General features: G+C 33.2%; 1 protein-coding gene across 1 annotated transcript in view; it reads left to right on the top strand.

Annotated features, from left to right (window-relative positions):
• The window catches only part of LOC111697661 (rho GTPase-activating protein gacF), a 54,491-nt gene that overhangs the window by 17,657 nt on the left and 21,082 nt on the right, over positions 1-15,752 (top strand). The window contains exons 2-6 of the mRNA XM_023467737.1: positions 3,255-3,439; positions 7,388-7,461; positions 8,881-9,041; positions 12,057-12,179; positions 15,422-15,521. Coding sequence (XP_023323505.1) covers positions 7,390-7,461; positions 8,881-9,041; positions 12,057-12,179; positions 15,422-15,521 — 456 coding nt within the window. The 5' untranslated portion in view covers positions 3,255-3,439; positions 7,388-7,389. The remainder of the gene's footprint in view (positions 1-3,254; positions 3,440-7,387; positions 7,462-8,880; positions 9,042-12,056; positions 12,180-15,421; positions 15,522-15,752) is intronic.

The raw sequence follows: 15,752 nt of genomic DNA, 5'->3' as shown, positions 1-15,752 counted from the left end.
GGGGGGGGCGTAAAATATTTACTATTTAGGTTATGCAAATATAAGAGTAATCGATTTTAAATTGTTGATTTTAGGCTCCAGGTGGGACTTGAAACAACGAAAAAAGACCGAAAATACCCGGAGAAAAAGTTGAGATAAAACCTGGAAAGCGATGATATGATAGAATATGTTTTATAAACGTTCTTATCCTGGAGTTTGCCGGGGTTCAGGTTCAATGCAAGAAGAGGAATGATAATTAGGAATATGTCATTCTCTTGTGCAAACGAGAACAGGGTGTCACACAAATATTGACCTAAATTGACAGAACAAAATTATCCCTGTTAAAGGGACTGATAGCGTAATTGCAAAAGACTCTCCTTCTTAAGAGTTGCTTATCAGATTCACAACGGTACCCCTTAGATATTCGTCTGTGAAAAGGGACTGACAAAGTCGGGGTATAGGACAAAAAAGGACGGATGAGATAGCACGAAAAGAAACTAGGTGTGGTAGGACGGACCGGAAAGGACAAGGTGGATGGGGTAGACGGTCTGAAAATGACAAGGTGTATTGGGTAGTATAGGACGGGAAGGAAAGAGCGGAAGAAAACGGTTCAAAAATACTTATTAATACTTTAAAACATCTAAATTGATTTTTTGATTATATTCACCCCTGGATCTAATAATTTCTAAATATTTCTTTTTCCCTCCTTTAACAAGGGTACTTTACTGCTAGGGAGCAATAGGTGTGAGGAAAGGATGGAAGGCGGTGTCCAGGGGGTGTCCAGGGGGTTATTAATTGATAAAAAGGGGTGATTTGTACTTTGTAGTTTATGTACTTTTAATAATTATGGAAAAATTGATACATTTATATTTTTCAACTAATTTGATACCCACACCCCCTCTTTTATTTAACACCCCCCCCCCTCTCATTAATATTGATCTTAGTTTAGAGAGAGCTCCCCCTCTCCTCCCCTAGTTCAGAGAGCCGGCTAATTTCTACCGGAAGATTTGAAAATAGGAAAGATGTCTAGCTAGGTATCCATAGTATCCGGAGATAGGTGAGAGAATACACAACCCTACACAGTTCACAGTTACGGATAGAGAAATAGAATCAGAGATATCAAACCTTATTTACGAAACCTTAGATCTTGTAAGATTTGAATAAGCATTAGTGTTTAACAAGTCGTATTTTAAAGTCATCTTAAAGGGAGTGTCCGTGAAAATGAAAGGTTGTATTTTCCAGGAATGTCCGAAAATCTAGTGCCAGCAAAATATTATTTAAAAAAACAGAATAAAAACTATTATGAAATATTAACTTTATACGAATGCGTCGAAAAATAATCAATGACGAATTAATTGTTTGAAATTGAATTGATTATTTTACGATCCGAGTTGAATGTTGCATCTCTCTGAATTTGTATGGACGCTAAAGTCTTCAGCATTCAGCCGTTTTTAACAATTTTCTCCTTGTAGACACAACAGATAGAAGTAAGATTAGTAGCGATCAAAATAGTTTATTTTTCGTCGTAAGCCTATACCCCCATCCATTTTTTGCGAACACTCCCTTTAATTAAAAAAAAATTTTAAGCATTGTTTTATTCCCTGGAATTTCATTTGAATCATTGCTTTCTGTAGAATTATAGATATTGTTTAAATTATATATACTAGAAATTCAAGGCGCTTCGCGCCCTTCTTTCTAGCCTTAGAGGGCGCTTCGCGCCCATCTTCTAAATTAGTTGTGAACATGTTCTCTTTGTGTACATCGTAAAACAAAACAAAAATAATTCGCGGATTTTTACAAAAAAAATTTCGCGGATTTTCAAAATTTTTAAAAATTTAATGACGATCGAATTTTGATAGAGACAAATATTTGAAATTTTGATTTTTCATAAACCTTCCCTGGGGTCCCTAGATGTCCCACAAAAAATTTGGGCCCGATCGGTTCAGCCGTTTTGACGTTTATTGGATACAAACAAACAAACAAACAGACAAACAGACAAACAGACAAGCCAAATTTATATATAGATGTTGTGAACATTTTTTGTTTATGTTTAAATACTGTTTTTTTTATTTTAAAGAACCTTTAATTACAATAGTTTTCATTCCAATGAAAGAAATATTTCTGCATCTTATAACCATTTAGAACATTCCATTGTTGGTCTTTTTAACCCCAATTCCCCCCCTCCCCTCCTCCCCCCCCATCTCCCCCACATTCACTCATTCAAAAATACTTTGATTTAGTATCGAATCTTAGTTTCTTAAAGTGTATTAAGAGACTGAAATTTATTAATAGAGGTAGTTGAACCAGATATGTTTAACTAAACTACCGGTTCAAGTAAGGTTGTGTAGGTAGGGGAAATAGTTAAATTAGCCGTACCCATTTCAACCACTTTTCTCTTTACATTCCATATGAGGAATTCTTAATTTTATATGAAATCCATTAAAAAAGGGATTTAATTAGCTCACCTCCAAATACAATGTTTTTTTACGGTAATGACCTTCTTTGAAATCTAATATTCTAATCACTATTTATTTACCTATCTATCTATCTATCTATCCTTCTATATATCTATCTATCTATCTATTTATCTATCTATCTATCTATCCTTCTAACGTTCTTTCTATCTGTCTGTCTGTCTGTCTTATTTTTTCTATAAACTTCGTTATATTTATATAAAGCTTTCCGTAATACTAATTTCATGTTTAAAAGATGCAACAATTACATTTTCTTGCATTTATGTAAATGTGAATGTACAAAATAATGTCAAACAATATTTTAATTCTAATCTGTTTAAGAAAATGCAGAAAACAAAAGTAAATTTCACATTATATTGAAATATTACAAAACTCCTCAATTATTAAAGAGCTATTGAGAAGAATTAAAATGTGTTGAATTTCTAATATATAACCAAATAATCAAAACTGTAGAGACGCTACGAGATCATAAAGTCGTATCAGTAATGTCACAGAAAGGAATTGAGTATTTGTAACAAACTCGAATTTTCTAGTCCGTAAACCTTTGCAACCTGATGGTGTAAACCTTTGGTATTTCAACCATCCACTATTTGATCTAACTGAATTGATAGTTCAAAGGTTTATATGACATCATGGGTTTCCAATTTATAGAGATTAGTTGATTATATTTGTATTAAAGACTCAATTCCTTTTAACTTCTCCGTGTCTAGTATAGGGTAAAAACAACTAATTAAAGGCTCTGATTTTACAAGTCATATTTTTAATATTAATTACTATTTTTTACACATATTAATCTTTCAGATCCTGGTTCAATATCTGCTGATTGGTTCAATATGTCCAGAGATACGATACAAGGAACCAAGGAGCTATAACAGTTATAGTCAACATTTAAAATGAAATTCAGCTGTTTTCCATAATGGAAAAGAAAGTGTGAATAAGTTGCCAGAATTTCAAGAATTCAAACAATCTTAAGGACAAATTATCAAGTAAGTCTTTTTAAATCGTTTAATTTTCTTAATGTTGATTGCAAATTAGCAGAGAGTGATATATCAAGGTTTTCCTGTTTATTTTTCTTATTTGTTAATTTGTCCTATTCAGTCAAATGATATTGCTAAAATTTGCAAAAAGATATCATTGTTATGTTAAATATGCATCCTTTCTGTTGGCGGGTTTTTACAATATTTGACGGATTTTACTAAAAATAAAAAATCAGGGTGCTTCGCGACCATCTTCTATTTCGATTTTGAACATTTTCTCTTTGTAATGTGTATATTGTAAAACAAAAACAAAAAAATTTGGTTGATTTTAAAAAAAAATTCGTGGATTTTCAAAATTTCCAAAAATCAAATTTTGTTAGAGGCAAATTTTTTAAAATTCAAACATCCAAAAATCTTCCCTGGGGTCACGTGAGGTCCCACAAAAAATTTGGGCCCGATCGGTTTATTTGTTTTGACGTTTATTGGATACAAACAAACTGCTACACCCAGACAGACAAGCAACTTATATATATTTTATCTATATATAAATTTGGCTTGTCTGTCTGTTTGTTTGTCTGTTTGTTTGTTTGTTTGTATCCAATAAACGTCAAAACGGCTGAACCGATCGGGCCCAAATTTTTTGTGGGACATCTAGGGACCCCAGGGAAGGTTTATGAAAAATCAAAATTTCAAATATTTGTCTCTATCAAAATTCGATCGTCATTTTTAAAAATTTTGAAAATCCGCGAAATTTTTTGTAAAAATCCGCGAATTAATTTTGTTTTGTTTTACGATGTACACAAAGAGAACATGTTCACAACTAATTTAGAAGATGGGCGCGAAGCGCCCTCTAAGGCGAGAAAGAAGGGCGCGAAGCGCCTTGAATTTCTAGTATAAATAAAAATCAAGGAAAATGTCCAAAATGGCTGTCACATGTACTTTTTAAGCGCTGCTGATGGCGTGCAAGTACTTTGTTAAATTCCTGTTTAGCCGCTTATTTTGATAAATTCCTGTTTAGCCGCTTATTTTGATAAATTCCTTTTTAGCCGCTTATTTTGATAAATTAGTTCAACTTAATTAATAAATGATTAACTTTAAATAAATGATATAGTGAAATATTTAATTAAAGACTGTTATTAGAACGAAGGTTATTTATAGTTCCAGAACAAAATCAAGTTGGGTGGGATCAGGGGCGCTTATAGAAGTTTCTGCAAGGGGAGTTTGAAAAAATTCCTTCCAGGGGTTACCACATGTTTTACTGTTCAGGGGACAGGGCTGAGCCTAGGGACGAATGCAGGAATTTGTCCAGAAGGGCCTCAGCAACCATTAGGGCCTGAAACCCCCCTAGATACCATAGATTTTTCTAGATAAATAAATAAATAAATAAATAATGATTTTATATATCCGGAGGGGGCTGAGCCCCAAAATACCCCTATGGATACGCCTCTAGCTAAGCCCCCCTCTTTGTTTTTTGCCTTTGGTTGGGATTCATGTTCATTTTAAAGTGGAGGGGGGGGGTGATTTTTTGTTTTTACTAAGCTATAAATGGGTCAGAGTTTATTTTATTTTTTTTTGAAAATTCTACAATAAAACTGGACAAATCTGAGAATAGGAACTGAATTTTTTGCCTCAAATTCAAATTTTCTAATCCCTTTATCTCTGCAACCCCTTGATATTTCAAACTATGAATTCTTTTAGATCATGGTCTAAGTTTGAAATGACAAAGATTTAAACCATCAGGTGGCAAAGATGTATGGATTATAAAATTTGAGTTTGTGGCAAGAACTCGATTCCTTTCTTCTCAAAATAACTTCAATTTTGGAGATATTTCACGCTTTTTTTTTAAATGTAAGATGGAGATGGAGATCACTCAGATCAGTGCTTGACACAAAAGTTCTGATTTCTGTTCGTTTAAAATGATTAACCTTGCAGCAATCCAAATAAATTGATAAAATCTAATTTTACCCCAGTCCCAGCTGATTTATTAATGAAAATACCAAATGTTAAAATAATCAAAACTTTAATATTAATGAAGGTTAATTAGAAGTATAAGAAGCACATATGTGTTTAGTTTTCTTTGATTAGATAACGTCAATTATTAGGGAGAAAATAAGTATAAGGCACATTGGTGCCACGTTTCATTGGTAAAATGTTTCTTGTGAAATGGGCCACATTTGTACAAGGTTTTATTTGTGATAGGGGCCACATTGGTACAAGGTTTTATTTGTGAAAGGGGCCACATTGGTACAAGGTTTTTTGGGGATAGGGTCCACATTGGTATAGGGTTTTTGGAGATAGGGATCACATTGGTAAAGGCTTTATGGGGATAGGGGTCACATTAGTGCAAAGTTTCATTGGTAAAATGTTTCTTGTGATAGGGGCCAAATTTGTACAAGGTTTTATTTGTGATAGGGGCCACGTTGGTACAAGGTTTTAATTGTGATAGGGCCACATTGGTACAAGGTTTTATTTGTGATAGGGGCCACATTGGTACAAGGTTTTATTTGTGATAGGGGCCACATTGGTACTAGGTTTTATTTGTGATAGGGGCCACATTGGTACTAGGTTTTATTTGTGATAGGGGCCACATTGGTACAAGGTTTTATTTGTGATAGGGGCCACATTTGTACAAGTTTACTGAAGATAGGGCCCACATTGGTACAGGATTTTTGGGGATGGGGGCCACATTGATACAGGGTGTTTAGGGAATATGGGCCAAATTGACACAGGGTTTTTGGGGATAGGGGCCACGCCCACATTGGTACAAGGTTTATGAAGATAGGGGCCATATGGGTACAAGGTGTATAGGGGAGGGTTTAATAATGTCTGCTTTATTGTGGAAACCTATTTTTCGTTTTCCAATATGTGTGTAACTAAACTTGAGTTTTAAGCACGTGTAATGTGAAAACCAATATGGCGTAAGTGAACTGCGTAGAATCGGTCATTATGTATATTTGAATGGATTGTGTGGTTACTGAAAATACCTAATATAAGGGTGTAGTTACACCGCTTCAGGGAGGGAGGGAGGCTCATTCTTTAACACCCAGTCATATACTTAGTATAATGTTTTAAAGGGAATGAATGAAAGATTTGATAATTACAAGATTTTTTTTAATGTTTAAAGACAGAGTTTATTTGCTTGTGTGTTTTTTATAGAATTGTCAACTGTATTAAAGAAAATCACAAATTTAGAATCAATTAATTCTTTTTTTTATGTTTACGTGTCCAATTAGGCATATACGTTAAAGAACTGATTAAAATCATGATATTCTTTTGCTTGATCATCCACTAGTCTTTCGTTGCAACGCAAAATGTTTAACTTAAATGTGCTTTTTTTGTACAATTCAATTCATTCTTGGGATTAAAAAACATGACGAAGTTACCAATCTGCGTTGGAATTAACTCTTTAACGTTTTGGAAACAAAGTTGCTTGAAAACTAAAAAAAACTATATTTTTTAATGAAAAAAGATGGAAAAATACAGCGATCAGACAGACATACAACGACGCAGACAAACATAGAACACTATTTCAAAATAAAATAGGCAGACATTAAGAAATATTAAGAAGAAAAGAGGAAATTGTTAAGAAATAAACACTTCCTGTTTGTATATTTAAGAGTATGCCATGTCAGTTCCATTGATACAGGGGTTGCCAAAAGTCTTAAAATGTTAGATTTCACTTTTGATCAAAGTATAAATGAAAACCAACTGACCTTAGTAAATCGACCAAGTCATTGGCCGAATTGTGATTCATTATTATTATTTTAGATTTCAAAGACAAAATGTAATTGAATTCATGCATGTAAACAATATTAAAATCTACAAGAAATAGCATAAATTACAACTATAGCTTATATAGTGCACACTAAACACGTATTTTAACTATCTGTACCTAGTTTTACAACTATTCTAAATCTATCCTAACGATTTTATTTCTAATATAATGTTATTTGCTAGGTATGCCGGGACCACCAACTAATAGAACACCTTTCTGGTATAGACACTCATATCATCAACCAGATAGTCTACAGGTCAGATCAGGGGACAGGGTTAGAGTCATCTTAGGGACAGGTCTAGGGTCATCTTTGGGACTTATTCATACTTAGTTAGGGAACTATCAGAGACATTATTATTAATGACATTATTAAATTAGTTTAGGGTAGTTTAAGGACATTATTAGACTAATCAAATCTTATATTTGAATTGACATAATTAGATTGGGTTACGGTTCCTTAGGGACAATATTAGACTAGATTAGAGTCCTTTAAGTAACATGATTAGATTGGGTTAGGGTACTTTTGAAACATTATTAGACTTCGTTAGGGGCTTCTTATTGTCGAAATTATTATTTTCATGTTGGTTTATGATCATATTCAGATTTATCTCTAAGCATTTTGTTTAGTTTTTATTAGAAGGATTTAAGTCATGTTTATGCAATTTCTCAACCAAATTATAAACGCATGTACAGCGTATCTCGTTTAAGTACATAAGATTAAACTGATTAAGATAATTATATAAGAATGATGACAAAATCCATCCTTCCTCGGTTATCTTAATAAGTGTAATTAGCCTGGGGTAATTAGGTTTAAGAGATATGAAATAAAAGATATTTTATGATTTGGTTATTTAAGCATAATAACCCATAGGGCAAATTATTTGCCATAAAATGTTTAACTCCTTTCTCCTTGTCAAGGTCGGAATGAAGGGATTTTACCTGGATTCTTTCGAAAAATTAAAGGAAACAGAAACCGGAAAATATTTAATCATCATTATTTTACTTCTTGCTGTAAAGCCCAAAAGCATGAAGCTCTGAGAATAGGAAATTTGAGTTAAATTATTCATTTTAATCATATTATGTATTAAATATGTGGGTTCGTGAAATGTAAGTGTCTGTGTGATGAGTTTATAACATATAAACACAGATAGATTTTTATTTTACTCAAGTGTCCAAAATATCTTCATATCCGGCGTATGCTATCCGGTATTTAAAAGTAAAAGGCTTCATATAAAGACACACATTCGTGTAAAGTGTATCATCAACAATTTACAGCTGAACGCTTTTCTTTATTTTTTTAATAAAGATGATTCATGGAAAGTGAAGAGAAAAGTGTTAATTTTGTCCCCGTTATTAAAAATTATATTTAAAGGATATATTTAAAATCGTAAATGGAAATCTGCGGACAGTCCCTTTAATAATTATACTTTTCTAAAATCTCATTCTAACCTTTACATTCTTGGACGAAACCTCTGTCCAGATTTAAATCTGAAAGTTTTTAAATTTGAAAGTTCTGATGAAATTGTTTTTGAAATCCGTCATGTTTAGATTGGATCTTGAACATGAAACATTTTCCATCACATTTCGAGGATTTGTTTATTTATTCGCACATTTCAATCCCTTCTCTCTGGTCTTTTTTTAACATGAAAGAGATTTCTAAGTTTTTATGTTTCAGTATTATGCTCCGGCTCAATTCCTTCAAGCTGTCCCTACTCCGGGGGGTACCGGAGCAGGGTTCAGCCAACCTGGTTCTTCTCAGGGCTCCCAACTCTTCGCAGACAACTCTACTCCCACTAATAAGAATTTTATGAGAGATTCAAGATTCAACAGGCAAAGGTTAGTTCTTTTAAGGAATTGATTCTTTGTCAAAATCTCAAACTTTATACTCCCTATATCTTTGAAACCTGATGATAAATCTATGATATTTCAAACTCAGGTGTTTGATCTAACACATGGTATTGAAATATCTAACCTCGATACGACATTGGGCTGTAAAGTTAAAGGGATTAGAAAATCAGAGTTTATGACAAAGAGGTAATTGCTTTTTCTTATAATAAAATGTTTATTTTTGTAAAATGTTCGAATTTTATCAGGAATAAGAATTTTTCTAGTATCTATTTTTAAACATTAATAAACCCCATTTTTCACGTAGCCCCCCCCCCCCCGGCCCCATCGCACTCCCCTTGTAATTAGATCAGGTCTCAGGTTTAATTAAAATTATTCGTTGCCTGTAACACGCTATCTAATCCTCCAAGGAGTGTAAAGTAAGGAGTCGGCTAATCACCAGTCATGTGTCCAAGTAAAGTATAGTATAGGAGTTGACTAATCTTTGTCAAGTGTCAAAGTAAAGAATAGTATAGGAGTCGACTAATGACTAGTCATGTGTTCAAGGAGAGTATTATAGTATAGGAGTCGGCTAATCATTAGTCAAGTTTCCAAGGAGAGTATAGTATAGGAGTCGACTAATCATTGTCAAGTGTCCAAGTAAAGTATAGTATAGGAGTTGACTTATGTGTCCAAGGAGGCGACTAGGTCTAAAAAATCGCCACGCAAAAGATTAGCTTAATTGAATTGCCAAAAACACGCCACATATTGTCTCTAAGAAGTGTTAATTGAATCAAATGTAATTATTAACTTTCAATTTAAGAACCAAAAGTTAAGGAAAATTAAATCAGAAAAGGCCGCGTTCTTTCTTTTGAATCCCATCTGATATTCTACCATACATACAAGATTCATATTTCATTTATGGGTCTCCGTCCCATCATAGAGTTCAATCCTATTTTGGTATTATTAATTATACAGATTTCAAGGTAAATGAATTATATGCGTGTAGTTTGGATGATATATCTTCTCACCTGAAAGCATAAGTACTTGCACTAAACACATGTTGGGTTTAACAACTTTAAAACTCAGCAATTCTTTTGTTTAAAACTATTTTTATTGAGTTAACCCTAAAAAGGCTGAGGGGTCTGAATCTATGGATAGCCTGGGGAGGGCGTTTGGCGCCCTCCTCCCCCTAGAAAAAGGCCTTAGAGAATAGGTGTAAGGGTTGAAAGGCATGTTCATAGCCCAATTTTTCATGGCCAGCTTAAAGAAAATAAAATTAGACAGATAACTTTAATAGTTTAGGTGCTAGGGAGGGTGGAAAAAAATGAAATTTTTTTTTAAAAACAAATATCAAAGTGTCACACATGTTTTTACGATCTAAATGCATTTTTCAAGGGATTTTCAAAAATATAGTTTTTAGATCTGTAGCTTTAGTCACAAAAAAGTTATGGGCTGTTTTAGATTTTTTTTTTCACTGACCGGACTTTTTTCCGCCCTGTACCCTACCCCAAAAAAATCCTTTAAATTACAATTCATAAAAAGTCACGGTGATAGTGTCAAAACTGAGAGTGCTAGGACAAAAAAAAACTACAGCCTGTTTAGGGTTAAGATCTGAAAACATTTCAGGGCCATAGTAATAAATGTTGTATATATTAAAGGGATTGTTTGCAAATCTTAAGTGACTTTTGATAAAGAATGCATTGAAAGTTTTAAAACATTACCCTTAAACATTTTATTCTTTCTGTCTGGGTTGCATGGGATCATAATTGGCATTTTCTCATTTGTTGGTTCCGTAAAAGTATCTTAAGAACCTGAAAGGGACCAGGGGTTTCAAAGCAAAAAAAATTGCTGCTGATTATTAATGGCGCTCTTTAAATAAAGGGTCTTCACGAATAACGTGTATACTGTACAGTCCCTTTTTGAACAGTATAACGTGTATACTGTACAGTCCCTTTTTGAACAGTATAACGTGTATACTGTACAGTCCCTTTTTGAACAGAAAACGTTTTCCCTAATCTGGTTTCCTGCACAAGGAGTCAGGAGTTGGGAAACATGGGTAATTTGTCATGACAATTTAGAACTGCAAAAATCACGAAATAAAAAAAAACAATTTCACAAATTTGACATGTTGCAATGAATTGAATTGCTCAACAGGGTCACAAACTTAATATCATTTTACTTAGTTTGAATAATTAACCAATTTTTTGGCGGTCAAATTTAATGAGACAAGTTACAACCTTGATTAAATAAACAATTACCATTGAGTCCCAAAAGATTAATCCTACATATATTGATTTCGGCCGGAATCAGATTTAATAAAAGTACACATGGTTGAACCGTATAGACGTGGTTCAGCAACTTCTCTTTAGCTTAAACCGTCACACAAGAGTAGTGGTTGAAATACGTTTGCGTGCTTCAGCTACTTATTGATTTCATTAAATCTGGTCTATGGAAATTACGCATATTAAGGAGACTTAAAGTTAGAAATTAGAAACTCAATTAAACGAAAAGGTAAATTAAAAAAAGAAATTAGATTAGATTTTTTAAAACTAAATTTAAGTTTGATAGAGCCGCCCAAACTCCTAACTTTGATCTTAAAAAGTTTAGAGAAGGTTGGAGTTAGTGTTGGTTGTTGAAGAATGGGAAGCGTGCATACTTATCCTAAAGTGCGCAACCATGAGCCCGGAGTATATGGGTCTGAGACTTATCATAAGTTCAGTTTCCAAACTTAAGTAGGGTAGTATTGAACTTAATTCAAATCAAAGCATTACAAACTCTAGCTTCATGTTTCTAGTGCCAAGCATTAAATATTATACTTTACTTCCTTTGGACCTTACTATACCCCCGTCAATGAACATAAACATAGCAAAAGATGAATACTATTGAGCTGAAAACATCACGTTATTTCTTTTTATGTAAATTGTATCATTTTGTATTTAACTTAAATAATTTCATTGTCTAGTGTGAACCAAAAATGTGTCCACTTTTTATGTTTTTTTTTAAAAACTAGCTTTTATATTTCAGGGTTCGACCTAGTTCTATCTCCGATATGCAGTACTCCCTGGACTCTTCTCCAGCATCAAGTGTTCCTTCGAAATCTTCCTACTCCGGCAGCGGGACAGATACAGGATCAAGTTCAGTTCTCAGGTATACAGTTATTATCAAGAAACCTTAGTTAAATTCTCAGGTATATATTTTCAATTAAACAAAAGATCAGAGCTTTTGATTTCGCTCAAAAAGTTTTCTTATGCATTTTAAGAGGTATCTTCGTTCGCGCCGGAATCGAAACCACGTACCTACACTATCTCTAAAAATAACTAATTAATCCAACTAATGTCAAAATGAAAATCTGAGATATTTATTTTAATTAATGAAAGGCATGGTGCTAACCAAGGGAGATAAACTTTAAGAACCCTCACTCCCAAAAATATTAGGGTGTTCCTTTTTCTCTCGAGAAACATTTTTGTAATAAAATATGGGGTTTCCTGGTTTATCTTCCTTGTCTAATAAAATACGAGGGTTCCTGGTTTATCTTCCTTGTCTAATAAAATATGAGGGTTCCTGGTTTATCTTCCTTGTCTAATATAATATGGGGGTTCCTGGTTTATCTTCCTTGTCGCGCGTTAAGTAATGGTCAGTTTATGATGCAATCCTTGTTTAAAAACAGAAAAAAAATTAAAAGAATAATATGTAATAAAACCTACACACAAATTTACGATCTGCAAATATTGAACCAATATGGGCACAAAACATGGTAAATAATACAGTTGAAAAAACAGTTTTACTCCACCAGACAAAACATAGATTAAAGCAGAAATGAATTCGTAAAAACGGTTCAAAAGGGTAATATTGTCTACACTTCACACTCTACACTCTACACTCTACACTCTACACTCTACACTCTACACTCTACACTCTACACTCTACACTCTACACTCTACACTCTACACTCTACACTCTACACTCTACACTCTACACTCTAAACTTTACACTCTACACTCTACACTCAACACTCTACATTCTACACTTCACACTCTATACTCTACACTCTACACTCTACACTCTACACTCTACACTCTACACTCTACACTTCACACTCTACACTCTACACTCTACACTAGGATAAGATTTGTATCCGAGTGTCTAAAAGTGGGTGATGGGATATGAAGTGAAGAAAAAAGTGTATCTAAAGATATTGTTTGGGCTCGTAAAACAGGGGAGGGACTAATACAACTAGGGCGGGGCAAATAAAGCATATAAACATTAAATTGGCGTTTTTAATTGAAGAATTTGGATTGAGTTTTGATTAATTATGCCTTAAAAAAATAGATTTTTAAAAAATTGCCACAAACTCAGATTTTTTAATCCCAAAATATCTATGCAACCCAATGTTAAATACCTTGATATGTCAAACTTTGAATTCTGTTAAATCAAATAGTTAAAGTTTGAAATTCATGACCATGATTGGATTAAGTGGATATGGCTCCATGACCATGATTGGATTAAGTGGATATGGCTTCATGACCATGACTGGATTAAGTGGATATGGCTTCATGACCATGATTGGATTAAGTGGATATGGCTCCATGACCATGATTGGATTAAGTGGATATGGCTTCATGACCATGATTGGATTAAGTGGATATGGCTCCATAACCATGATTGGATTAAGTGGATATGGCTCCATGAACATGATTGGATTAAGTGGATATGGCTCCATGACCATGATTGGATTAAGTGGATATGGCTCCATGAACATGATTGGATTGAATAAATATAAATACATAACATAATTACATTAAATGGATATGGCTACATTTACATGTTTGGATTAAAAGTATATGGCTATATAACAAAAAGCATGTTATTAAAAGTATGTACTGTAGCTTCTTATATATTTGGATTTATGAATTATGTCTCTTGGATGGAATGGTTATGGCTACACGCTACACAGCTGATACGGAAGGAAGTTGTATAAATCTAAATGAATGTTGGATAGATTAAGATGATAAAGATAGGACAATATGGGGCGTATAGGGTACCATACACTCACGGAGTATACAAGTTTAGAATTAGCTCAGACTACCTATAAACATACAAACACATACAAACACAAACAAACATCCACTCCATTCAAACAAACATTGATTGTTGAACTAGGCAACGTGAGCAATTATATGTCATTGTCAACCTTAAATTTTCCAGTTTTCCAAATATAGAATTGTTTCAATAACTTAATAACTTAATGGTTCATGAAAGGAGGGGGAGGAGGGGGGGGGGAGGTAAATATTTGGAGAGATAACAGACGCTTCATCGTGTCATTTAATCAAAATCCGGGACAAATGAATTGAGTCTTAGTCACAATCTCACATTTATTTGATTTAACATAATTCATATTTTTAAAAATCATTCATAGGTAATATGGGGGTTGCAAAAATATAGGAATTAGAAAATCAGAATCTAGTTCAAAGACTTAAGTTCTTTCCCAAAAATATGATAATGATAAATAATAAAAGTTTACTTAAATTTCCATTGACCTTCTCCATTTATCCACAGATATAGAGCTACAGGTGCAAACATATCATAAAAATGATAAAAAGGTTTATCAATATTAAAAACACCATTGACACACTGTAAACACGGGACTGGTTTCTGCAAAAAAAACTTAAGAATCTGTATCCGTACAGTATACACGTACGACAGTGTACATGTATGACAGTGTACAATGTACGTACAATGAACATGCATACGGTTTACGTACCGGCCTTAACCACAACACAAATAAGTAAATCAATGATATTTTTGTGGATTTAAATATGTCCATCAAATAGATTATCAAAAAAGAGTGGATTTAAGCAAGAAATTAAAAGTGTCCACATTGGATATTCGGATTAAGCAGTCGGGATTAAAGGTATCCCATTCTAAAGTTCCCAGCTCTGGTTATACTTATATTTACACTATGATAAGTAAAGAAATATTTCTGACCCATGGTTTCGTTCTTTCGCATTTTTAAAAACTTTTTCTTCGTTTTTTAAACGCGTTTTCAGACGAAAATACGTTGTAGTTTAATTGTTAGGGCGGAGTAAACTGGACATATATGTTTAACTTTTTGTTTGATTTTCTTATATTTGTTATTTCTTCTAATGGAATATTTGTATTTTGAATGAATATCTATCCATCAAAGAATTCATAAAACTGCTCGGTTTAAACAGATTTGTAAATGCTAAATCAAATATTTTTAGTTTTCATAAATAATGTATTTTTGTTTTTTTTAACTTTTTCGAAATATTTGATGTTATACTAAAAATCAATTATACAACATATTTTGGGCCAGCTAATTCACTTATTTCAAAAGAAATGAAAGTTTCTTTTTTGACAACTATTTTTAGATCTGAGAGTAACACTAGTTCTGAGATCTCTCCTCTTGATCAGTCCTGCTCCTCTCTACCAAGTCACTCCGGAGAATCCACCAATCTATCAGCTGATCAGGAAAATAATCAAACCAAACCAAATAATTATCTAGAATCCAAACCAAACTCTTAAATTAAGTACAATTCAAAAAAAGGAGTTCACCTTTCCATGACTCAAAATTGATCCTTATCCTTATCCCTCTTCTTATCCTTATCCTTATCCTTATCCTTATCCTTATCCTTATCCTTATCCTTATCCTTATCCTTATCCTTATCCTTATCCTTATCCTTATCCTTATCCTTATCCTTA

Source organism: Eurytemora carolleeae, unplaced genomic scaffold, assembly GCF_000591075.1.
Source record: "Eurytemora carolleeae unplaced genomic scaffold, Eaff_2.0 scaffold115, whole genome shotgun sequence".
NCBI classification, from domain to species: Eukaryota; Metazoa; Arthropoda; class Copepoda; order Calanoida; family Temoridae; genus Eurytemora; species Eurytemora carolleeae.
The sequence above is the reverse complement of the archived record's forward strand: the minus strand, read 5'-3'. Positions and strand labels throughout refer to the sequence as shown.